The following is a 26,436-nucleotide window of genomic DNA, read 5'->3' as shown; positions in this document are numbered from 1 at the left end:
AAGCTGTTGGGTTTTATATTACAACTTTGTCACACTTTTTCATATTCTGTACATAATCTGGTGCAGGAACATTGAGTACAGAATTAAAAATTAGTACACAGTCATGCAATGTGAGCAGTATAAGGTATTGTTTAATAGACATTTCATTGTAGATCAAACTGATACTAATAATAGAAAATAGTTTGGTACAGCTGTATGCCCGTGTTTGGTTGGTTGAGTTTTTTGTTTGGCTGTTTCTCCCTTTAAAATTGCAAGTAGTTTTATTTATGGTTAGACATCACTTTCAGTCTAAAAATGGCTTCTGTTAAATGCATTTCATAATTCTGTGAGCTATTGAAAGTCAGTATTTGCCTTGCAATGCTTACATCAAACCTTTTACGTGCAATAGTTCTGTCCCACTTAATTTTACCATAGATTTTCCTGTAGTGTAGTCAAATACTGAAATACAACATTGTTTTAAACATGCAGAATTGCATGCCCCCTTAGATTTTACATTTTTTTTATATCCAGAGTGGTTATATCTATCATAGCATTTGCTATATGTTACTAACCAATTGCTTATGTACTTGAAGAATTGTGGATGATATTTCAAATATGGATAGCAAGGTAAGTTTCAAATTTAGAATTGACTTTTTTGAGTTTTTTGACTAACCAGTCACAGGTGTACTTGGAGGCTTCTTGAAAAAATACCATGTTGACTTTTAATACTGTCTTTATTTTGAAATATAAATGTCCTTTTAAGTTACTTTCTTAATAAGGCCTTTTTTGTGGGACCATTTAAAAACAGGGTTACTGACATATGTATGACTTGTATTCAGAAGAGCTGAGAAGTTTATTTTCTCATCAAACCTCTCTTTATCTGGCACCAGGTTAAAAAGGTCAAGCTGCATTTCCTTTGCACGATTCCTCGCGGCTGGACTCGGCGAGCGTTCACTCTGCTGTCCAGCCAGCCTCTCTTGCTGCCTTTCTTCAGTTCCCACCCGCGTGTCTGGGTTGCCGGTCCTCGCTGCCGGCAAAGCTCTCAGCGTGTTCTTTGCGGGGCGCTCCCCCGTGCGCCCTGCGCGCCGGGCTGGCCGGGGCCGGTGCGGCGGGGCGGGTGCGGCGGCCGCCCCGGCCCGGGAGGCTCCTCAGCGCCCGTCGGAAGTGAGGTGGCGGCAGGGCGGGGCGCGGGCCGGAAGCGAGCGGGGCCGGGCTGCGGGCGGCGAGGAGCCGGTGGCGGAGCGCGGGGCAGGGCTGCCGTGCAGGTCCGTCTGTCGGCGGGGGCCGGCGCGGCCCCGGCGGGCCGGGCGAGGGCGCGGTGCTCGGCGGGCCGGGTGGCGCGGGGGGTCGGGCGCGCTGCGCCACCGGGGACGGGCCGGGCCCGGTGTTTGGGCGAGCCCTGCGGCACACGCCCACGGGCCGGGGAAGGTCCCTGCCGCTCTCCTGCCGCCCAGAGCGCCGGGCCTGGGCAGCTGCTGACCCCGAGCGGGGTGGGGCCGGGGCCTGACCCGCACCCTCGGCGCCGCGGAGGCCTCCCAGGGGCTGGGGGCGCGGTGCCGAGGCTGCGGCGGGGCTGCTCCGGCCCGAGGCAGGGCTGAGGACGGGGCTGGCGGGGGTGCCCCCAAAGCGGTGGCAGCTGCTTCTTGCTGCTCACTTGAAGGAGAAGGCACGGGTTAACCGCGCCGCGTTTGTTTGATCGATGCTTGCTTTGCTTTCTCTTCTGCAAGCAGCTTACTTGGCGTGTCACCTCTGTTTATTAGGCTAAATGTAAGTGCATGACAGCGGCAGTTGTAACTCCTGTTGTTCTGACCTAGGAAACCCAAAGGAAGCAAGGAAGAACTTTTTTAGACAGGCTATTTTAACATTAACAGCTTCATTAGAAAAAAAAATGTCCTGGTGAGTCCCTTTTCAGGTAAAACAAGCAAAGTTTTAGTTTGTGTCTGTATATACAGAGTTCATTTATAAATTTCGTTCGTTCATAGTTACATTTCAAATAAAAATTTCATTTATTTAGAACTATAAAATAAAGTTGTTTGGGAAGATGTCCTGAATCCGTTTTCAAAAGAAACTGTTTGAACAAACCATAAATTTTGAGGTCTGTCATTCATACTTTGGTGCAACTCTTCCATCGGTTACTCCTCCCTGTCTTCTGATTCTCTCTGCTTATCAGTAGCTGAGGGTTTTTCGTTTGGTGGATTTGTGCTGGCTTTCTTCACCAGTCTATTAGTAGGATTTTGTGGGCGGTAGTTCATTTTGGTTTTCTCTCCAGTAATTTAATTAGAATTTTAACATGCTGCTGTGTGAAAAATCTCATTCTGATAGTCCACATCTGGTTGAAAATTTTCAATTTTTTCCATTGTGATTGCCTTGTCGCTGAGAATTACTACCAGTAGCAGCCTTAAAACAACATTGTTTTATTCTGAAGCCCAACCAAAGAATTAGAGTAAAATTTTAAAAGTAGGAGCAGTGTAATTAATATTTATTTTCATCTGATCTTACATTTAAATTATATTTTAAATTAAATGTGCCTTATTTTTAATGGCAAATATGGAAGGGAGCTATTCTAGTGAATACTACATTTACTTTCTTTTTCCCAACGGTTTGCATGCTCCCAGTAGACTTGTTAAATTGGTGTGGCTTCCTACTGGCTCTTCACTAAGTTAGCTGCCAGAGTTAGTAAGTGTTGTTAGGTCTTTTAGGTACATATTTATTATAAATAGAGAAACAGCTTCTGTTCTGTTTATGAAAATAGGCTTAGCTCTCTCTTTAACTACAATGCTGTCTTGCAGCACTTGTGTCTTGTTGCTGCCAAAAGTGAGAGGCTTTGCTTTGTGATGTCCTCTTTTGTAAGAGTTTTTCAATATCTCTCAATACGCTAGCTGAGTATACTAAAGCAGCAGAAAAATATTCCTGTTTTCTTTTCCTGGATTTGTTTTCTTCCATTTTAGTGAATAAAATTACTATAAGGAGTTCTGGTGAGTGCTGGAATTCACACAAGGTTGGAGCCACTTGGGATAGACTGGCACTCCACCCTTGAGGTGTATTCATTATTTATTTTTTATGTGATCAAGCCTGTGATTTATCCAGGCCTGCTCATTTTCTCTTAAAATCATGAGGCTCTTTCCTGAAATTTAGTTAGGTCAGTCAAACTTCCTCTTTCTCCTATATTGCTGTATCCTCTTTTGTTGTGGAACATGTAGTTCACATAGGACAATTTTCTAATCTGACTTTCTTATGGAAGAACATACATGTGGCATGTAGCTGTAGCTGGTACATAAAGGGAACTGAATGCCTGTTAGTTCTTGAGGCTCAGCTGAAATACTGTCTTGTGTAGCACCAGGTCACTTTTGTAGCATCACAGTGTTAAGGATATGTCTAGATTTTAGATAGTCAAATGTAACTCAGTCATCCTTGAAAATTACTGCTAAATTTATCAGCAGTCAGAACAACTTGGAGCAATTGTGCTCTGCTGAGATAAAACGTGGTTGTTGTGTTCTGAGCAAGTATGCAATACTTCTCATTTATTGCACAAGAAGGAATGAAGAACTGTTTAAATTATTAGTTTGTTGCTGAGTGATTTCTGTAGCTGATGAACTAATTTGATAACACTTAGAGGCTCTTATTTTTGTGCTGGAAAATCCCTATTATGTCCTCTTAGTAGATGTGATAGTTTGGTATCATGATTAAATACACAATGGTTGTCTTTGGTATTTGTGAACTCCAGAAACTGGGGTAGGGAAGGGAGGGAAAACCTGTTCATGTTAAGAACAAAGGTTTTTTACACATCTCTTTCCTTTCAGCATCTCAAGAAGAAGGGTCCATTTTGTGTGGAAATAAGTGATTCCCAGAGGACTGTCCCAATGACAGAGCTGTCTGCGCATTTACCCCAGTTTCAGCATGGGCAGCTGACAGAAAACTTCCCTGATACTCATCTCAGCAACACCGTATGTAACAAACAATTTTAGTACCTGCTAGCAGTTAAATGGGGATGAATAGTTTGTTGGGATTCATTTTATCTTTCTGAACTGTTGTGATAAGCAGTGCCAAAAGAAATATGCTGCAAAATATCTGATGTTCTAAACTCATTTTTTGTACAAATAAGACCTCCCCCTGTTTAAAGTGGTGTTGGAGTGACCAAGCCATCAAGGAGAAAAAACAAAAGGGTCAGACACTCTGGTATCAAACACTGACATTTACAGTAGTTAGTGAGCTCTCATGATCTGCCTGGCTGTGGTCTGCTTGGTTCACAAGTTTCTCAGTCACAGAGTTAATTTTAGTCTAGGTAGAACTTGAAGCCTGGGTTTTGTTACTGCTATTGCTGGAGGACTGTTCCTGTGCAGGAAGAACAGCTCTGTCTTGTCTTGTGAATAATTTTCAAGGTGCTCTCCTGGTTCTCAAGGTTTTGGGGGAGGAGGTACTCAAAACTTGAAGTTGTATATGATTGCTTTGAAAGACCTAAGCACATACTTATTGCTAAAACTGTACCATTGTACCACATGTATTTTGGAAAAATCAGGTTTAGATGATCTACTTGGGTGTGGTGCTCAGGCTCTTAGACTTGTCACACTGTTCTTTGTTCCTGCTATAGCTCTTGAATATCAGGTTTCCTTGTGGCATGAAAATGCTTTTGAGAGGCTGGGCCACTTGTAAATGTGTCTATAGCAATAATTCAAGAGAACGTTCTGATTCCTGCTTCAAATCTTCTGTACAATCAGCAGTTTAAATAGAATTTTGAAAAATCCTCAGATAAGCATCATGCTATATAAATAAAAATATAAAACATTTGAAAAATTGGGAGCTTTCCTACTGCATCCCTTCTCCTTTTACTTCAGAGGAAGTGTAAAAGGTTTCTTTTCCTCTTGGACAGGTGAGAGATTAATTGTTACTGAAAACTTCTGCCAGATTAAAAAGGCAGAGCTCAGTAAAAAGCTGTGGGCTCACCATCCTTACAGATAACTTGGTGGTGCTCCTTACCAGCAAAGGGTTCTATGTTCTTCTCACTAACAGACTGTACTGATTAGTCACTACTACTTGTGCCTTTCCATATTTAAGTAACAGTAGTTTTGATGCTAAGTTATAATGATGTTTCTCCCCTTTACACATCTACTTTGTTTTTGTACACACCTACAAAAGTCCTTTCCTGCTTAAGTATACCAGCTTCTGTGGCTAACAAGTCAGCATGTGAAATCCCTAAGTGCTATGGTTTGCCATCTCTTCTTCTATTCTAGTCACACACTAAGAGTTCAACCCAGTCTTCAGTATCTGCCACTGCATAATGACCTTTTAACATCAGTGGTGTTATCTGAGAACTGATGAAGTCCATGCCCACTGTTAGGCATGGTGGTCTGCTCCTGATGGATAAATCTGGATTTAATAGCTAAAAACATCAAATATCTCTTGGTTCAGGGGCATTGGTCTGGGTTTGCTATTAACTATTTTCCTGATAGGGAAAGAAACCACTATCATTTGCTTTTGATATTGTTTATTCGCCTAAAAGCGCGTAGTTCATAACTTACATTTGCTTACGGTGTTACAACAGGTGTTACTGACTTTTTAGCTTCAGAGTTTTCACTTTTAACTATGTCTGAGGAAAGTGAAGAGTCTGTTCCTTTGCTTCCACTTCAGCAAGAGTCCATGGCCTCTGCTCTGTTTAATACTGATCAGGTAGGATATAAGTGCACTTTGTTCTTTTAAGCAGTGGGGCACGCGCATGTCACGTTCAGCTACACTTTAGTAGCCTGAAAGGACAGCTTATTTTCTAGCTTTAAGTGCAAATGAGAGAGTAACTTGTGTAAGTCTTGATGCTGATCTGGTTTTCATGCACGTGTTTTAGTATGTAAAGGCCTTTTTTTGATTGCGTCTTTGTTCCTAACTAGTGAAGGGAGTAAAATATTGGTCTAATACATATCGGTCTAATTTCTTCCATTTTTCTCTTTGTTTGATTTAACCAGTTTTTGTAGTGGTGTGTTTAGTTGATCAGGCTTTTCGTTTGGATGTTTCTGTGTTTGCTCTGTGAAGCTGTAGATTTTTAACTTATTTCAATATATTTCTGTTCCAGAGATGGGGTAAGTGCTCCCTCATGCAAGACTGTTATTACAGCAGAGAAAAAGCTACACATTCGGCAAGTGTGCAGAAACCTAAGTACTCGGTCTGCTCTGCTTGTGCAGAGTTCCAAGGCTCTGTTCATCTCCAGTGTATTGTTACCTATGATCATCTTAGGCAGTTTATTTCAATGGTTAAGTTTATTGTTGTCTTGCTGTAGACTGAGAGAAATTGAGTGTTTTACTATCAAAGTGAAAAATGTTACGTTTTGCTATAATCTGTACAGAAATAGGTTAAGTTGTAGCCAGCATTTCAGATTAATTAAACATGACCTCTTTATTTGCATTCTCCCTTATTCCCATTTCTATCTGACTTTTAATAATTGTGTGTTAGGACTTTATGCAAAATGCCAAGTGATTTATAATAATTTTTTCATTTAGTAAGAAATAATTTTGATCCTAGCATCTTTTTCAGTGTAGATTTCAAATTAATGATACTAAATTCAAACTAAGGTTGAAACCGTGACTCTAAAAACCTGGTTGTGTCCTAGTTTTAATTGTTTAATTTAAACAATTTTAGTTTGGGGTTTTTTCTCCTCTTACATTCCATTTCCTTATTGAAAAATGAAACAGATTTTCTTAGAGGACGATCTTGAAACCCTGGTGAGCTTGATACTGAGGATACCACAAAAAAAGGAAGGAATAGGCAGAGCATTTGGTGCATATTATTACTTTGTACTGCTCTGTAAAAGCAAATTTTTCATGAGCTGGGGAAGTTGTAAAGCTTCAACCAGGGTTTTAGCAGTGTCAGTATTTACAGTTCAAAGTCCAGGGACTTGTGCTCCTTAATCACTTAAGTGCTTTTAAAAACCCCACTAGGAGTTTCTGAGTGTGTACTTACCATCTTCTCTTTTCTGAGGGTGGTGCTGAGAAAATTCTGTAGAGAAAATCTCTAAAATTGTTATTGATTTATCGAAAAACTGCAGTGAATTAATGAGATACAAGTCAGTAGTTATGTTTGGAAATGTTACTGAGGTCAGGTAATTAGACTTTAACATTGCACATTTAAGGAAAAAACTACCTGAGCAGGAATACTTAAGGAAAAAAATCATTAGATTATTTTCAGTGCCCTGTCTTATGTCCAGATCAATTTCAAGAAAACTGAATAATATTTTAAAGGTATTGCAAAAGGTATCATCCTTCAGTTTATTGTACATTTTAACCTAATGCTGCTTTAGTGCACTTAGTCAAACAGAAATGTTCTGCAGGAAGTAATTCAGAAGAAATTAGATTAATTTTGTCGGGAATCAAAAATATTTGTATCTCCTATATTAAACCTCTTGAATGTGAACAGTACAGCACTGATTTTGGACATGGTAATGCACTAAAAAATGAGTGGTCTATGCACTGTCACATTTCAGTGCTTGTTTAGAGTGTCTGGTAATGGTTTTATTTCTTTGTAGTCCAGAAAAGGTAAAGCATAGATCACTCTACTGTTGTGCTCTCTCTATGTGCACACAACATATCAAAGGTGAATGCCCCCTGCTCATGGTGCTTCTTGAAGAGGGTGCAAAAGATTTGTGACACCAGGAGCTTGGAGTGCAGGCCTGATTACTTACTAATAGGTGATGTTCCCAGTTTGTGCTTTTGCTTCCATTGGAAGTTCACCACTGTCTTGGTGTTTGAATTAAATGCTTGATGTGTGTTAAACCCTTCATGTTTCAGTAGTAGGAAGGACAGGAAGCTCTTTCATACTTGTGATAAGAGTGGTGGAATTTCTTCAATATCAGTGAAAGGATGTGGCAGTAGTTTCCATGGGAAAGATGAAAATCTGCATGCTTAACTTTCCATGCTGAAACTCCAGGATCAAACAGCAGTTTAAAGACTGAGAATAACCTGAGTTTGATCATCATTTCTGTGTCATTCTTACTAAAAACATCAGAACACCCCATGAAAATCCATTTTAATATATATTCTACTTAGTATACTCTAGTGGGAGTAACACAGTAAAGAAAGGAGACATTTTCTTGGGATTTTCATGGAGAGGGAATCCTGAATGTCTGTTTGGCATTATTCTTAAGGGCCAATGCAGTTCATTGTTGTAAAGTTACAGGCATTCTACTGTAGTGCATCCTTTTACCCACTGTAGCTTGAACCAAGGGAAAGAGATGCCTTTATTCATCTTTTGAAATTCTGTTTAAAGCCACCAGCCTACTTTTGACTGTTGGTGTTTTTAATGTAAATGTTTCTAACATGACCCTGTGCTCCCATTCTTTTAATAAGTGTGATGCAGTTAATTACTACTGTTTAAATCCCTGCTGTAGCAAGTATTCTTGGCAGTAAATATTATCTTACATGTTTCCTCCTCAGGGTCATTTTTAGCTCAACGTACAATCACATGATTGTGGAGAGTTGCTGAGGAAACTGGTTTTTATGTATTGCAGAATGACAACAGTGAAAGACGTCGCCATGATAATAGTGAGCGCAGAAGAAATGACAATGCCGAGTCTGAGACTAATGGGCAGCCACAAAACAACATTCAGCGGGTGGTGGAGCAAGATGAAGAAGAAGATGAAGAGCTAACACTGAAATATGGGGCAAAACATGTGATTATGCTGTTTGTGCCTGTCACGCTTTGCATGGTGGTTGTTGTTGCAACTATCAAGTCTGTCAGCTTTTATACACGCAAGGATGGACAGCTGTATGTATCAGTATTTTCCTCTATCTTTTTAATAGACTTAGATAATTTTCTTCAAACTCCTGTTTCTTTTGGAATCTGATTCAAGCAGTGAACTTCCCCTTGTCACTGTTTTCCCCTTCTCCAAAGACAGTTTTGTTTTATTTCTTCCAGAAACCAGATTCTTTGTGGTACTATTGATATTTGTTATTTGTCTGGTGACCAGTGGGGATAATATCTTGTTTGTTACTGCTTGATTCAAATACTCGTCCTCATTTTAATACTTTATCATGCTGTGTGCTATTTGTAAAATAAACACCATCTTCAGACAAAGCCATTTCCCTTGTACTATGCTAGAATACAAGAGTTTTGGAAAAGGAACAAAACTGCTAGTGTAAATGAAGTAATGTAGATGCCATGTTCTGGTTTGATCATGCTGTTTGATAAAGAAATTCAAATGCAAGGGGAATATAACTTCAAGAGGTTCACTTCTGGTGAAGTTATGGGAACTTTCCTGGCAGATGTTTCTGTAGAAGTTTTTGAGATTTTGATAAAATATTAATGTTGCCAAAAAAAAGAATAGCCCAATTCCAGTGAAAGCTAATTTGAGAGAAAGGTGGCAAAGGAAGAATACTGAGCCTATCAGAAACTGCAGCAAGTCATAGAATGACAGAATGTTAAAGAGTTAGAATAGACCTTAAAGATCAGTTCCACTGTGAAAACATTTAGACAAAATGATTCAATGTGTGTTTGGCTTCGAAATGTTTGTATAATATAAGCACGTCATAATTTTTTTTATGATAAGTGTTTTCTCTCTGTCTCTCCTTCCCACCCCACAATGAAGTAGTTGCCCCAGGAGATTGTATTTCTTTATAAAGAGTGAGTTGAGCCCATACATTGTATTGTTGAAGTCACAGGGGAGCTTTCATGGGGAATCCATAGGTGAAATTCCAACTGCACTGGTCAGCACATGAGTGGTATTGTGGGAGAGTGGCAGAGACACAGAGCATGGGAGTAGCCATATCAAGCTGTGGGCTTTATCTGCTTTATAAAGCAGAAAACGGTAGTAATCTAAGAATGTAGGAAAGGCAGGTCTTCTAAGGAATTCAAGTTTGTCTAATATGATACTATGCCCCCTTTCAAGTTTTGCCTTAGTAGAAAACAGATGTGCTTTTACAGCTCTGAATTGAAAGATTACTGCAGTTTTGTTTGATGTTGGCCTCACATACCAGAAACAGCGGTGCATTCAGTGTAATTTCAGTTGACTTTTTGTTTCTGTAGCATCTACACTCCTTTCACAGAAGAGACAGAGACAGTAGGACAGAGAGCCCTGAATTCTATTCTTAATGCAGCCATCATGATCAGCGTTATCATTGTCATGACCATCCTCCTGGTTGTGCTTTACAAATACAGGTGCTACAAGGTAAGTAGTTGTGCTAGCTTTATTAATTAGTACAGATTATTTACAGAATGGAACAAAATGAAGGCTTATCAAGGAGTGAGTAAAAGTAGCAGAACTGGTGATTTAATTCACCATTTCAATTTTGCGGCTTCTGTTCATTTGGCACAAAGCAGGGCAAAGGCCCAGTGCTGTCACTGCCATCTGTGCTGTCAGTTAGAAATACATTGCTTCTATTCTTTTGGAATTTTCATGCACTGAAATCTTTCTGTGGTCAAGAAATACAAAGGACAGATTTGGTCCTATTTTGTGGGTCCCCTCTCCCTCCCTGTCCGTGATGCAGATGTCTCCCATCAGTGTGTGTGGCTGCACACACCAGGCAGTATTCGTGTGGCAAACACAGAGACTCTAAGGCTCTTTGTGAAAGGCTTCAGTCTTGTAATGATGTCATCTAGGCAAGCCCAGGCTTAGCATAATTAATTGCAGTGTGACCTGCATAGGAGGAGTTGTCCATGAAAATTCCTGGTTTGTTTTGGTCTTAATGATCCATTTGACAAGGCTTAGCCTAATAAAGCTTCTCAGTATGCAGCCAGGACATTGAATCAGTTGTAAAACACATAGTGGGATTCAGAGGTTTGCTTCATTTAATTTTGTTTTCAAGAGGGAACAAGTAGTTTTGGTCTACATGTCTGTGCGTGAAACCCCTTTACAAATTATCTGTGGAGTGGCAGGGGAAATTATTTTTGCCTGATTCTGTATACATTGTGGAATACTGATTTTTGACATATGTACTTTCATCTTCATCATAGTGTGGTATTACATCTGAACTGACAGTGTTCTTGTTAAACTGGCAAGTCTCTTCATTCTAATGAAGTCAGGTACTGTGCTGTACCTAAGTTTCTTAATTGCCACTTGGTTCTCTTCAGGTGCTGAAGGCAACAACCAGTTATTACTAAGCTTTTCACATTTCTGGTTTCCTTCTTAACCTTTTAAAGCACAGCACATTTTCCTTACAAAATAATTGTTCTACTAAAAATTAGAATTATTACATATCATAACTTTCCTGTGGTTATATTTTATGCTAATTATACTAAATAATTAACTTATTTTTAAATCTCCCATCAGAGTATTTCTATGCTGCTATATCAGAATGCTGTGAAAAGTTGTTTCCTGCAATAAAGTTCTATTTTACATGCAGTTCTATGTGTAGATTGTAGTCCAGATTATGAGGAATGGAATTTGTAATGAAAGAACATTAGGTCTTCATCTGGTAGTGATAATTTGCTTATCCTCACAAGATTTTTATCTGAAAACTCTTTTGAAGAAAGGAAATACTACTTCAGCTTCACTGTTGTTAGTTTCCTGTGGTTGTCTTGTACATGATATATAAAGCATGATCCTGATTCTAGCTCCTCAGTCTAACTGGAAACAGCATCTTTGAAGGAGATTGTATTTGATTAGCTTTTTCTTTTTAATTTATTATTCTCTGCATTCTTCGTTGTTTCACTCTGCCTAACCAAAGTCTGACTGCTATACCTCATTTTAATTCTCTGCATCCTGCAGCCCATTCTTAATTTTTATTCAAGTTGTAGCAGGTAAAGCCAAATTTATACCAGCAATCAATTAGCGTCAAAGTTGTTGTTAAATGAAGAATGAAAATTCTTTCATGCGAAGGCAAAAAACCTGTTGTGGTACCCTGCTAGGAAAACAGCGAGCAAAACTTACAAGAAGTACTCTGGGAAAGTCACTTGTAAGAAAAGAGACCCGTGATCTGGAAAATGCTATAGTAAATGAGGTACATACTGAGAATAAAGCAAACATCTGTGTATAAAATGCCAACTTAGATCAACTCTTGAAACTACCTCCTCCAGTTCTGTTGACAGTAGTTAGGCAAGATGTGTGTAGAAGTTTGCTGGACTATGGCCTTGGTGTTTGACACTGTCAGCATTCACTATCTTTTTAGGATGAAACATTACTATTCACTTTATTTTCTTACATGATAGGAGTTTAAGAGCTTATGTTACAAATACAAGTAGAAGTCATGAGAGAGCTTTCTTTGCCGTTTTCTTAAAGTAGTTTCAACTAATTTTACAGAGAAATAAAATTACTCTTCTTAGGTCCCTGCTTAGTAGCTTCACAAGTTGTTGGAAAATTTGATTCTGCTTGAATCAATATATACTGATATTCACCTTTAAAAGGTTGTTTCTCCCACTTGCTGTGGGTGGTGACAGTTTGAAATACCGAGACAGATACTTCAGCAGTTTTCCTGCAGCATCTTTACAGGCACCGTGCTTATTGCATATGGGAACTTCTTAAGTCTTTTTAAGAACATACTAGCAAAAGCCAGTCTATTAGATGAGGAGGTTAAATGGCAGGTTTTATTAGGTTGAAAGTTAAATTTGAACCTCATTTTAGAAGCAGTGTAAAGGAGGAAAGTAAATGTTTCAAAAACAGCCAAAAATTTAAAAAATGCATGTGAAAAATGTATCATTAGACTCAATGTACAAAATTTCTAGCTGTAATGGTTGGATTCTTGATTTGTCAGAAAGTCCTGGTTGCATCACATAATTTAGTCTTTGTGCATATGCACTTTACTTTTAAGTTAACTTTTGCTAAATATTTTAAGAACATCAGATGTGTTCTACAACACATCTTTAAGAAGAGGACAAAGAGATAACACATTTTTTTAACAGCTTCTGAATACTTTAATCTGGTGTACATGTATAGCAAATTTAGCCAGGTAATTTTCCACTGATTGTATCTGTTGAAAGCAGGATTCCTTATGTAGCTTTGATTTCTAGATTATTGCTTCTGATGGATTGTCTACTTGTAATACTGGGTCAGGTTTATAAAAGAGATTCTGTGCTGAGACTTTGACAAATATATGTTCATTCTCAGTTAAGAGACATTAAGACATTACTGGAGTTAAAGGGGTCTTCAATCATGATTTTTTCCCTTTGTACAATAAATACCAGAAGAGTGCACTTATGTCAGTGCAAAATGCCTGTCATTTCCAAGTTTAAATCTTTGAGTGGCCTTGCTGAGTACGTCACTAAACTGTTCTTTATTGAATTGTTGGGCATGTAAGTCTGGTCTCATATCAAAATCAGGGATTATGTCTGTAGATGACTGATAGAGAATATCAAAATCCTTATACAGTCATTCATCAATGACATTTCAGTAGATAAGTACTGAAGGTTTTTCTGGGTTCCAGCATTTAATTCTATAACTGCATTCTGAAAATTATTTGAAATCAGAGCAGCACAAAAGTGAATCATGTTTTCCATCTGTGTTCATGCTGGATGATTCTGCTATGTTATAATGCCACTGGTATCAAAATGTTTTCAATAGAGCTAAAGAACATCTCCTGAAAGTTCACAAAGCACTTAAAATTCATAAGTGTAAAGTGAAATGCACCAATGTGCATAGACTAAACATGAATGTAGCACTAACCAAAGTGAGAGATATTTTAAATAATTTTCTTGCTTTAAACAAAAGGAAAAATAACCTTAAAAGCCTTTTAATATATGCTTAATTTAAAATAACAAGTCTAAAAATATCTGTATTGATATCTTCTCCAGGTGATCCATGGTTGGCTTATCATTTCTTCTCTTTTGCTGCTTTTCTTTTTCTCATTCATCTACCTGGGGTAAGTGAACTAAACCATTAATATGCTATTTTCATGTATCACTTAATGTATGTATTTATTTTAGAACTAGGCCTTGAATCTTAAGAGGAATGATAGTAAGCTATTGCAATAATATTTTTAGTTTTGTATAGGCTGATAGAGTAAACATAAAAGAAAGAGTGATTCATAGCTTTATAATGTATCTGATTAGGTGCAGATGGTGTGTGTCCATCACATGCATCTCACCAGAATAAGCACATCTTGCTTGTCAGAATAAGCATATCTTGGGAGGAGCTTCTTTTGCTGACATGTCTTCTGATAACCTAATTTTTCATTTACTTATGACTCAAGGGCAGTTGTTTGCATATACAGCTAACAAAGCCATGATGTAAAGGCTGTTGGCATGGAAGAGGTGGAGTCAGCTGAAAAGAATCTAGTATCTCAACAAAATATATTCAGTGCTTTTCTTGTCAAATTTGGAAGCATGCCCAGACATCAAGAAAATTTGGCCAAAATACTCTGTATTGCCTAAAATGAACAGCCTCCTCAGGGTTTGTAACTAGAGTTATGTCATGAAATTATTATACTCTATATGTTTTTATGCCACTTGATGACAAACACTTCTCTTTGAAGAAGCTGATTTAATTCTCCTTCTCTGGAAGGAGAATGTGGTCTTCCTTTTGCTAAAAGTGATCTAATGCCTTTTGTGGTCAGTAGTTTCTCTAACCCTAACAATTGCTTTTGAAATACAAGGCAGTTCTTTCATCTGTCCCTGCTGCCTTAACCTTTTGCCAGAGGTTCCGAGAGTGAGGGAGCTTGTAGACCAATTATGCATGATGACAGTAAGGGACATCCTGTTAACACTGTACATCTCAAAGTTCAGCTGACAGCTGCAGACAACAAGTTTGCTGGAAGAAAGTATTATGCAAATTATAGGGTTCTTAGTGGCTTGATGAGTTCGTAGCAACAGATTCTGCAAAAAGCCTTCACAGCCACTTCTTCCCTGAGTCAGCAGAAATCACCTGTCACTTGGTGATGGCATTATCTATTTTGGTTTTATTTATTGAGGTTCTTAATTAGTTTATAGTATTTGATGTGACAGCGACATGGTTCATCCAAAAATAAAGCTTTTTACTTCAGTGTTAATGGGGAATAATAGAATAAACACGTATCTTTAAAGTTATCAAAGCATTCTACAGGCAGCATGTTACATACAGAGAGATCTTTGCTTGCCTTTAAAGGTCCACTGTAACCTCACAAGTTTTGATTATTCTGATTTTTAAAAGTTATGAGCATAATCAAAATGACTGATTTTGCAGTAATGTCCTTTCCTGTCAGCTTCTGCTTTGATTGAGAAGGAAACAGAACCTTAACGAAATTTTTTGAAAAAGTGAAAGAGTTGGTGTGAAGCAAATACTGGCAAAATTTATCCTGTGGTGAAGAGTAGTTAAGTATTAATTGGAGAAAGAATTTTACATTTATGTCACTACATTAAATACGAACATTTTTAAAGGCATTCTGAAGTTTGCATCTGTAATTTGTTTCCATTGTTTCAAGCAAATGCCATCTATATTATTTTCCTTTTTTTTAGCGAGGTTTTTAAGACATATAATGTTGCCATGGACTACATTACAGTGGCACTCATGATCTGGAACTTTGGTGTTGTGGGAATGATTTGTATCCATTGGAAGGGTCCTCTTCGGCTCCAGCAGGCGTATCTCATTATGATAAGTGCTCTCATGGCCTTGGTGTTCATTAAGTACCTTCCTGAATGGACTGCGTGGCTTATCCTGGCTGTCATTTCAGTCTATGGTAAGTTTGGGAGAAAGGCACAGTAACAGGTCCTGTGGTGGGAATTTCTTTTATTCCCTGACTTTTCCACTTATCTGACTAGACCTTAAAAAAAAAAAAAGTGTGTGTGTGTGTATCATTCAAAGTAGCAGATAAGGTGATTACAGACTTCATAAATAAGATCATGGTCCTAAACTGAGATCAGTTCCCTGCAGCTGAGGGCTCTGTATTACTGTATAATCCCATCTTCTTTCATGTTTCCTGGACTCTCTAGATTCTTTGGGGAGGAGAGCTGAAGTAATTCAAGAGAGGAGGAGATGAGAGAGACCCATTTTGATCTTTTTCATGAAGGTGGACAACTTTCAGCTTCTCATTTTCCCCAAGAATCTTTGGAATCCCTTTGTACATTCAGAATTTAGGAGCTTGTTGTTTCTGGACAGTTCCATGCAAATACAGATTTGCCCAACCTATGAATTGCTCAGATTTGTGGACATAGAAGCAACAACCTCATCCATACCTGATAATGTAGTAAGAAAGAAGGAAGAAAGGATTAAGAACGGTCTTCATTGCTCAAAGTCATTTTATATTTAGAAGGATATGGTTGTGAGATCTGTTTCATTGGCTTTTTTTCTTTATATTCATTGTAGTTGTCGCATACTGCTCTTTTTCAGAATAATGGCTGAGACCTAGCTGTAGTTTTTCCATAAAGCTTTAGGGGGCACTGAGCACTTGGTAAGATCACTGTATCCTAAACACTGATTTAATTTCCAGGCGAGACTAAAATTCAGTTCCTTAGACATAATTAAAACATTACAGCTAAGTGAAGATGTGCTCTTAATTTGAGTTTTTTTGGAGGCATGTAAGTGTGCTGAATGTGTGCTCTCATAGTCACTGATCATGATAAAGACTAAGAATCTGTCCAGATGTAAGTGCAGGGGTTGATAAGATTTGATTAGCTCTGATCCATCAGTGTCCTCCTTAAGTGTCCTCTTTTTTCAGGGGGGGGAAAATTGTCCCTTGTGTGTATGCTCATGGATCACAAAGCACATTAAGAAAAACTTCCCATCCTCCCACCCCATTTCCACCCTTCATGCAACTGGAACAAATCTGAGTGCTTTAAGCATTCAGCCTCTATTCAGTGATAGCAAAATGAAATTACTCGAGATCGAGTTCCAAGACCATGATGCAATTGTTTTGAGTACAGGGGATGCAAGTTTTCAAAGCCTGCAGCCCCATTCTTTACTGGAGTGGGACCAGCAGTGGTGCCAGGGCAGTTGGCTCAGGTGCAGAAGGCCTGCTCTGAGCAGCACACAGCTCCTGACAAGTCAGCTGTTCCTTTTGGTGTCAGATTGAGTTTCAAATTAATTTAAAGACATATGGTGAGTGGACAAATGCAAAAGGCGGTAGCAGTGTTATAGCTCTATCCCAATATGCCTGTTTCACAAGAATTAAGTAAGCTTCGCCTGTTGTCTTAAAATTTCTTTTAGCATTAAACTTAGATTACGAAAAGTTTTCATAATAGAAGGCAAGCTTGGGTATTTCCAAGATGGTAGTTGAAGAGTAGCTTTCTTGAATTATTCACAGGTCAGCATATAGACACAGGTACATTTGCAGTTGCATAATATCTTAAGTGAGGAATATAATGTTTTAAAATTTGTGTGCATATTACAGTAATATGTTAAATAGGTTGCATAACTGAGAATATTAAAAAGCTTTGCTGTAGGATACTGAATTGTGGCAATGGCTGTCCTCGAAATTCTTAGTCAGGGTGCGTTTTGTTACTTCAAGTCTCTCCAAGTGTTATAGAAAAGAAATGTAACTATGTCTGCAGGGATGTAAGATCTGTTTGCTTTTCCTTTCAGATTTGATTGCTGTCCTGTGTCCTAAAGGTCCTCTTCGTATGTTAGTTGAAACAGCTCAAGAGAGAAATGAAACTCTCTTTCCAGCACTTATTTACTCCTGTAAGTACATTTTGTTAAATTCTTTAAGCTTGCAATCACCCACTCATCTGAAGCAATCTTCTCATTTTTCTGGGTTTTAATAAGATGCTTTTCAGCTGAATTCTTGATCTGTTCACTTGGGCCTCAGTTTTCGTTTCACTGTTGACTGAAAAATGTGGAACATCATCTGACTGAGACATTTCCAGATAAAAACCAGCATGTTTTGTTCCAAAACACAAACAGGAAAACTGGTAACAGACCTTGTTTTGGATAAAGTACTGTGTCCTTAGGCTGTGAATTAAGCCTGTTCAAAGGGAGCAATTGTTTCCAGAAAATATTTACCAGCTTTCAGTCCTTAAATAACCTGTGTCTTAGTATAAGAAATGTGAGAAATTACTAGAAAGAGGTTTGTTTATGTGACTGTTTTCTCAATGGCTTGTCCTTTTTGGTAAATTGTTTCTCCCTGCAGTTGTGAAAAATAACCTGTTGAATTAAAGTTGCTGTTGTGGCCTGTGTATCAATTAGTACATAATTCCATTGTTTCTGAAGCTCCTTGTTGCTACTTGTAGTCACATGGATAACAGTGAAAGAGGCTAATCATAAGTCATTATGCTGCTGGTGCTCCAGACAGGCCTGTATTTGAAAGCAGGGAGTGTGCTGCAGACTGGCCACTTCAGGGACAAGCTTACAGTGGAGATAGTGGAGGACTTTCTTTATCTGTCACACTTGCACAGCGTCAGTAAAATGTGGCATAGCTGCCTGTTACTCTGTTTTGTGAGAGGAGAGGTTAACACTGAGAGCTTGAATTAAAAAACCTTTTATACGTAACAACATTTGGTTACCTCCAGATTGGAGGATTTTTTTGTGATGGCAAAGCAGAGAACAAGTAACTTTGATACAGATACTGCCTCTGAATTGACATAACTCTGTAACAGTGTTCAGAGACCTTTTTACTTGCAGATAAAAGAACTTATTAATGAAAAAAAGTAAAGAAATTGCTGATTTTCAGAGTGAACCTCATATGTAGAAGTAATTTGTCTGGCAACAGCTGTTGCCATTTTTTTTCCAAATCTAGTAGAAATAAAATTTTTATTCACCAGTTTTTGTAAATGTGTTGTTGCTGGTACTGGCTGTGTTCCAGATATTATTGTGCCTTAATGAGAGTAAAGTTGCGTGTTGGAAAACATAGTTGTTTCCAAAAAAACCCATGAAAAATGAGAAATAATGGATTGATGCTATCTCAGAATTTCATCCATCTGAAGATACAATTAGTTATGCTGTTGTGGTTTGCCTTTCTTTGATAGCAACAATGATATGGCTTGTGAACATGGCTGAGGAAGATCCAGAAGCCCAACGGAAGTCGAAAAACTCTGCTTTTGATAAGCAAGGTGAGCTTTGCTTTGACAAACCTTTGTCTCTTTATTGGAATACATTCTTATGGATACTTGTCTTTTAGTTTTTTAAGAGTCCTGGGTGCTGTAGAAGAGTGAAAACATAGATGCCTAATTAAGAATGATGGATCTGTCAAGACTTGAAAAATTGTTTACTCATTGTGCAGTTAATGTTCTTGCATTCATTTTTCTGGGATCTGGAATGTTGGTGTTGAAATGACTCAATATAAATCTATCAACTGAGCTCCACTGCTTGTCAAACTGGGATGATACAGTATAATACCAACTCATTTATATTTGTGTTAGACAGAAATACGCCTAGCCCTTTTGGCTATGCAGATAGTGTTTAAAACGTGGAGTTTGTTTATTTATATGTGTTACTAAAGCAGAGTGCAGATTCTGAATTTAACATGGTTGAAGGTGTCCATGTATATGTACCTTTCAGTAAAGTTTTCTATTTTACTGGAAAATTAAGCTGTGAATGTCAACTAAAGAAGCTAATTAAATATTAGATGATAGTTTATTCCTTAAATTGTGATCTTTGTTAAATCACCACAGAACTTCCACTTTCATGTGGATGTACTCCTGCGTACTAGGATTTGAGTGCAACATGTAGGTGCTGTGACTGCAGAGTGTACATTGACTCCTGAATGTTTAAGTAAAATATTTAAATCCTAGGAGAGGATGTCTTGTGATTGTGTGTGCCACTGTTAGATGTTGCTAAGTATTTTAGAATACCTCTTTCTATCTTGTTCTTCTATGGTCTTATATGTGGAGAGACTTTCATGTTTTAGAAGGCACATTTTTGGAGGAGTCTTAAATGCCTTTCTTCCTTTGAGCTCCAGCAAGCCGGACCCAGAATGAAGATGCTGAAGCAGATGATGGTGGCTTTAGTCAGGAATGGCAGCAGCAGAGGGACAACAGAATAGGACCCATTGAATCAACACCTGAGTCACGTGCTGCTGTTCAGGCTCTACCCAGTAACTCTCAAACAAGTGAAGACCCTGAAGAACGTGAGTGTGGACTACTGTGTCTGAAAATCTTACTAAATCTCAAGCTAGTCAGTCAGGCATCCTGAGTGCACAGATGCAAGATTCTGTGAGCTATTAGCAATCTGAAATGAGGCACTTGCTTCTGATGAATACTGATAGGCCTCATAGGAATAATGGTGTTGGTTTTTGATAGCATTTCATTTTGTTGCAAGGGTATTATTGGCCAAATTGCTCTTTAGCTTGATACACAGACTCAAAACGTTTGTTGCACAAGCTGTGTTCAGACAATTACATGGTCAGTTGCATTAGCCTATGTCTTTTTCATGCAGTGTTCTGCTGTGCATCAACTCTTTTGGATTTTAGGCCCTGTAAATGGAGTCATTAACAGGTTTTTTATGCCTCAAGATTAAACTGCTGTAATCCACTTGGTAGGAAGCAATGTTTAAAACCTGACTGGAGACTGAAATGAATGCAGAATGCAATGGGCTTGCTTAGTTCTGTCCCGCATCTTGCTAAGGTGAAATATCTTTGGAAAGTGTATGATACCAGTACTTAAATACCTGTTTTAACAGACTTATGATTTCCAGTTGGAGTTCAAGCTGCTATTAGATTTGCAAAGCTCTAAATAAATTAGGGTGTGCCTGTCATGTGATACTGCCATATTTTAGCAGGTGCAGCTGCTTCCTCTGATGATCAGGTGCTCCTCTGTTTAAAAATACAGAGACTTCTACTTTAAGAACAGTTTTAAAATTTACTTACTAAAAAAGTCCAAATTCAGCATGCTGCAAATCCTTTTTAATTTCCAGAGCTTAACAAAATAACATCACAATGCAAAAAGTTTAGCAAAGCAGCTATTTCAGTTAATTTTTGAACTAAAACTCTCGTCTGGCCAGGCTAATATTTTCTCCTTCCTGTATTCCTGCAGTGAGTAGCAATGATGCAGTCAGACTTGTCAGCCTGCATTAGTTTACTACAAGTCTGGGGCATCCAAAGTCTGTTTCAGCAGTTTAAGGGTGTTTTAGTGCTTAAGAGCTTTTCATGAATGCACTGTTCTAGGCATTTTATTGGAGGCCTGTTGAAAGAGAGTAGGGTTGCCTTTTTTCTTTTATGCATTTTCTCCCTTTTTTCCTTTTTCCTTTCCCCTGTCCCCCCTCCCTTCACAATTAATCAGACATCCACCTATGTTTTGATGTTCTTAGTTCCTCTTGGAACTCCAGAGTGAATGTTGGGCTGGACTGTAGTGAGGTGGGAAAGTAATCAGTAGGCCAAATGAAAACAGCTGTCACCTGATGCTGGCCCTTCTTAATTAAGCTCAGAACGTGAACTGGCATTCAGGAAATCTTACAGTGCTTGCAGAAATAATTGAGTACAGTGCTTCCAGAGTTGTTGCTAAAGTGGTAATTACTATATAAAAGAATAAGAGAGAATGAATTTTCCTAAATCTCACATCTTGGACTAAGTATCTTGAGTTTTTACCTCTGTGATATGCTCTGTACTTACAACAAGTGCTTTTAAGAACTACCTGCATAAGAATTCCCTAGGAAAATTGGGAAGGCAGTGGAATATTTCACAGTTTATAGGTTTCTAACTGGCAAATAATGTATCTTGTCCAAAGGATTTATTTTTTTGCCTCCCTCAGCCAGTTTAAAGGAATTGCTCTTCAGTATTCTGTTGAATATGACAAGACAACCGAAAGGGGACACCCCTCCACAAATAAAATTACAGATATCTGAGTTTGTGTATACTGCATTTATATGTCCAGGAAAATAGGAGAATAGGGAAATTCTAATTAAAGGGTGAATTAATTGAGTAGTGTAGTGTTTCTTAGCCATCTTGTTTCACAGGAGTTTATCACTTGATTCAGGAATGGTACTAATTTTGGAAATAAAATGTTCTTTTCAATGTTAATAGTTAATGTAAATATGTATTATTCTTCGATAATTACTGACATGTAGTATTAGTAGACTGATACTTAACGCTGCCATATGTTCACTTTGCAGGAGGAGTAAAGCTCGGTTTAGGAGACTTCATTTTCTACAGTGTCCTCGTTGGCAAAGCCTCTGCAACAGCAAGTGGGGACTGGAATACAACTTTAGCATGTTTTGTAGCCATATTAATTGTGAGTATAGTGTAAAATTATAATAGGGATAGTTTCTAATGTTCATCAAGGACAAAGTTGTAACTGCTCCATTTTGTGTTTGATCTTGTTTATTGGGTTGCCAGACTGAAAACTGGTGAGGACTTTAGCTGTGATTTTGATTGGCTGTACATCTGTCACTAAAGCCATTAATTTAGGAAGACATAAAACATAACCTGTAGCATTAATATTTATACATGTATATATTTTATATAATTTTTTGCTTGTCAGAGTTCCCTAATTTTTCCCTATGTCTTTTGTGTTTTGTTTTTTTTTTCTTCCCCTCAGGGTTTGTGCCTTACACTTCTGCTTCTTGCCATCTTTAAGAAGGCCTTACCAGCTCTTCCAATCTCCATAACTTTTGGGCTAGTTTTTTACTTTGCCACAGATAACTTGGTGCAACCGTTCATGGACCAACTAGCATTCCATCAATTTTATATCTAGCAGACATGATTCTGAAGTGGATATTTGTAGCAAATCTGGGAGGAGGAGAAATGGTTTTCCCTCAGTTCTCAAGTGGGACTGAAGTCAAATACTCAAGATTCCAAGGCAGAATCATTACAACTTCCTCTGATGGTGGTTTTTGGTTTGGTTTTTTTCCTGAGACAACTGCTGCACTGGGCACCATATGATTTTTCCTGTGTGAAAGTGGCTTCTTCCTGACGGCCAGTCTAAGCCAGGTGCTGTTATATCAGTGGTCATCTGATATACGTATCTCTGGTAAGGACCACCTGTGTGAAAATTGCTAATGCTTCCACCAGCAATGTGATCTCTTACCACAGGCTGATTGTTTTCACAGCACTAAGGGTGCTCAGGACTTCCTTGATGTTAACAGAGGAAGCTGACAAATCCCATGGAACTTGTCCCTGTAACCGCTTGAAGAGAGAGAGCCCAATCTGGACTTCTTCAGCAGTGATATTTTGACAGTGGAGTCCCGACTGTGTAATGGGAAAGAACTTTGTAGCAATTCGACAAAGGGAGAAAGTACTGTCACTCTAAGAGTGCTCCATGACTTCATAGCCTCTGTGCCTGAGTGTGTTTGGTTTAGTAAATCTAAAACTTTTTTCTTTTCCCACACTGGAACTAAAACTGCTTCTCAGTTTTAATACTTTGCATTCTCAAGCATGGAGTGCACCTTCTTCTGTACACCTGCTCTTGTTTATTTAGCTGCATAGACTTGGACTGAATTATTTGGCAGTAGAGGATCATAAGGTCCTAATTTGGACCCTACATTCTAAAAGGTTAATAAACTACATTAAAAAGCAGTTTTGGGACTTACTCTTTTTGCTCTTGCAAATCATTTTGCTAGAACACCATTTCAAGCCCCGCATTTGAAAACAGTCACTAACAGCATGGACTGCATCACTGGTGGATGCTCCTTCTTGTTGACATTCTTATGAAATAAGTAGGTGTTTGCAGCAATCCCAGATGGAGTTTAGCTTGCCAGGTCTAGAGATCAAAGTGCTATTGGGAGCTCTTCTATTGCATCACTGAAATTCTTGGTCATGAAAAACATGGTTTAGCGTTCTGTTGACCTCAGTATTGGTCACTCAGCTGTCTTAACACCTCAGGCTGGCAAGGATTTTTTTGGTGCAGTATCTTTATTGGTGAGGATGCTTAAGTTAGGTGAGCGATTGCTTAATGTCACTAAGGAACAAAATTTGTGACCCTCTTCACTTTAATTACCTCTCTTGTGAGGAACTGGTGATTGGCAAAACAAAAGACAATTCAATATCACTGAAAAGAAGATAGGAGATTTTGAACTTCTTAGAGTCTGTTCAAACCTTAAAACTGCTAAACTCTGATTTCTTCTTCATTTGAAAGAACTCATTTATGAATAATTGCTTGGAAATGAGACGAGTGAGATGAAGTTGGTTTTGCCATAAATTCTTATTGTGTACCACTAATGTTTCTTCTCGGGAGCCATAGTGAGTGGATGGGCATTCTATTTTACTTGCATCTTGATACTGGAGTCCTTGCCAAGTAGAGCAGCTGTCAAAATCTTAACACTAGCTCCTTTTACCTGTTTTTCCTGGGGTTTTGTTTCAGTGCCTGTAGATTCATAGGACTGAAACGTCAGAGATGCTCACCAATCATTGCCCAAGTAAAGAAAGAAAGACTGTGATGTATAAATCTGCTTTAAAACCAAGAAAGGCTTTCTTTGATTGTCCTTGGTAATATATGTCTTTTCCAGTATGACTTGTTAACTGTAGTGTTAGCATTAACATTTTCATAAAGTACGTTGTCTTGTCTCATCTAAAGTACTTTTATTCATCTCATTTGTGTGCTGATTCATTGTGGATAGCATTAATAAACCGACTATATCAAAATTGCTTCCAGTGACTTTTCAAGTCAAACTTGTTTGTGTTTTCCAGCTTAAATTACTGTTCCATATTTTGTTGCAATGAAGTCTGACTTAAAACCAGTTGGTTGGTGAGGGCTTTAGGGATTTTTGTGGTCATTTTTTGATTGGTTTTTGTGTTTGGGTTTTTTTTTTTAACAATACTTTGAGTTGTTTTTATACCATTGTAACTTGTTCTTTTCCCAAGCATTATATATTAAAAAAAATCCCTCATGTGTTTTATTGGGCATCCCAGCTATAGTTCCATTGTATAGAACAGGTTTGCTAGGAGTCGGCATCGCTGGCATTAGTGTATCTGAGCTGGCTCTCAGTTAAGTGTTGTTACTTAAAGGCAGAAGTCATCTCTCTTATTTCTTTTTTGGCTTCAATATGCACCAGGGGAGCATTAGCTCCATTAAGAGTTTCTTTAGAATATGTAGAAATGTACAAAAGCCTTTTCACATACTTGAATGGATGTTAGATGTGCAACCCAAGGAGGAGCTCAGAACCTTCTAACACTAGATTGCCAGTCTTCCACTTCCCAGAGCTGCTTCTGTTATTCTGAAGTGTTAATTTTTGAGCTAGTGTAGAGTTACAGTGGTGGAGACTATGAAATATGTATTCACAGAAGCTGTTCAAGTTTGTGTTTGAATCTCAAAATAAGTTTAGAAGAGAAATTGATTTTATGAGCAGCTATATGTTAAAGTACACTGCTTATTACCAGGTCTTAGGTACACCTTCAAAAACCAGATGAAAATTTCTAGATTTGCCCTCTCAGGCGAAATCATGGTAGCTTATGTTTCAGATGAGATCTTGCAGCTAAGGATTATCTCAGAACATAGCCAAATAAGGTTCAGTTGCCTGTAGGTTTTGTTTGCATTTGGGTTGTTACTACACAAGTGTGAAGGTCGTGTCACTTTTCTTTGTCTTGAAACACCGATGTAATTTGAGGATTCACCTCGGTTAGATTGTTGTAACTGAAAGATTTCTCATAAGTAGTCTGGATTTTTGAGAGAGTTTCCATTATTATTAAATTAGTATGTTAATGACAGCACATTAGGCTGTAGCTCTGAAAGAACTATGCTGTAACCTGAGTAGATTCATCCCTTCTGTGCTCAGGCAGATTGACTTGTAGCTGTTGTGTGGCAGTTCCAGTGTTCATACTTCAAAACTGGCTATCACAGTAGCTTTCTCTCCCCATTCAGCTTACATCAATAGGTCTCCTTCTTTGGTTAAGATTTAATTCAATATATAAATGAGAAGGCATAATAGTTTTCTAAAATCCAGGCACTTCCATTTGTCTCTTTTTTTTTTTTTTTTTTCTTTTTTTTTTTTTTTTTTCCCCTTTTATTGGGGAGATTTAATCCAGGGCAAAGAAAGAGACCCCTGGAAGTTGGTTTTACAGCAAAGGCTTAGGGTGCTGTTGTACCTGTGTATGGCTATTATGGTCACCATCAAATTCAAGTGTCATCTGTGTGAGGTGCATCCTGAAGGTGTGAGAATTTGATACTGCAACACATTCACAATAGTTCTGGATGGGTAGATGATGACTTCTTTAAGCCAAAAAAATCAAGGGCTGTGCTCCATTAAAAATGGCTGATCTCCTCAATGTACAAAGCAGACGCAGGCTACTTCAGGCATGAGAGGCTGGAGCCTCTCAGATATACATCTGTACCCATAGAGGTACAGATTCATGGACTCTGGACCTGTAGATGACAACTCTTCTGCCATTAGCGCGGTCAAGGATTAAATATGCAGAAGGAAATTTGGGGTTGATGGTACTGTTCAACAAAACTTATCAAAATGCTTTATTTCAAGAATCACTTCTGACAATGCTGTTGAAACAAGTTTAATAGACTGTGGAACATGTCTGCACTGTGATTGCATCTCAGTGGTAACTTGGTCATTGGAAATGTTGAAACAAACTAGAATGGAATTCTTTTACACTCAAAGCATTTGCTGTTTTCTTTTTTACAGACACTGGTTTGTACATAACCTGAATTAAATGTGAATGTTTTTTAAACATTTTTCCGGTTCTTGATAAGATATGGTTTTGATAGATTATTGCAAAATTTCCTGTATTTGTCTAATTATTAAAATAAAAGTTGCATGGATCCTGA

At 38.3% G+C, this 26,436-nt stretch overlaps 1 protein-coding gene across 7 annotated transcripts; it reads left to right on the top strand.

Moving 5' to 3' along the window:
* The first annotated feature begins 1,168 nt into the window (after positions 1–1,168).
* On the top strand, positions 1,169–26,436 carry PSEN1 (presenilin 1). Of its 7 annotated transcripts, XM_038137263.1 has the most exons (13): positions 1,183–1,244; positions 1,794–1,875; positions 3,780–3,923; positions 5,519–5,643; positions 8,465–8,721; positions 9,979–10,120; positions 13,678–13,745; positions 15,316–15,536; positions 17,378–17,476; positions 18,760–18,843; positions 19,686–19,859; positions 21,839–21,957; positions 22,264–22,419. In XM_038137263.1, the coding sequence occupies exons 4-13, from the start codon at positions 5,560–5,562 to the stop codon at positions 22,417–22,419; spliced, it is 1,404 nt and encodes a 467-aa protein (XP_037993191.1). In that variant the 5' UTR covers positions 1,183–1,244; positions 1,794–1,875; positions 3,780–3,923; positions 5,519–5,559. The 7 variants fall into 7 exon arrangements, with proteins under 7 accessions (XP_037993192.1, XP_037993195.1, XP_037993190.1 ...); XM_038137264.1 differs by lacking the exon at positions 1,794–1,875 and having other exon boundaries at positions 1,169–1,244; XM_038137269.1 differs by lacking the exon at positions 1,183–1,244 and having other exon boundaries at positions 5,605–5,643; positions 22,264–26,436.

This window comes from Motacilla alba, chromosome 5 (genome assembly GCF_015832195.1).
Source record: "Motacilla alba alba isolate MOTALB_02 chromosome 5, Motacilla_alba_V1.0_pri, whole genome shotgun sequence".
NCBI lineage: Eukaryota > Metazoa > Chordata > Aves > Passeriformes > Motacillidae > Motacilla > Motacilla alba.
Note: the sequence above shows the minus strand (reverse complement) of the source record. Positions and strands in the feature narration are given on the sequence as shown.

What these genes read in the sequence shown, in the direction of transcription:
- PSEN1 (XM_038137269.1), top strand. Translation starts at nt 3,840, where the DNA reads ATGACAGAGCTGTCTGCGCATTTACCCCAGTTTCAGCATGGGCAGCTG. An exon ending in ACACGCAAGGATGGACAGCT is followed by an intron (nt 8,722 to 9,978) that starts GTATGTATCAGT and finishes TTGTTTCTGTAG; the next exon opens with CATCTACACTCCTTTCACAG. An exon ending in CTCTGCTTTTGATAAGCAAG is followed by an intron (nt 18,844 to 19,685) that starts GTGAGCTTTGCT and finishes TCTTCCTTTGAG; the next exon opens with CTCCAGCAAGCCGGACCCAG.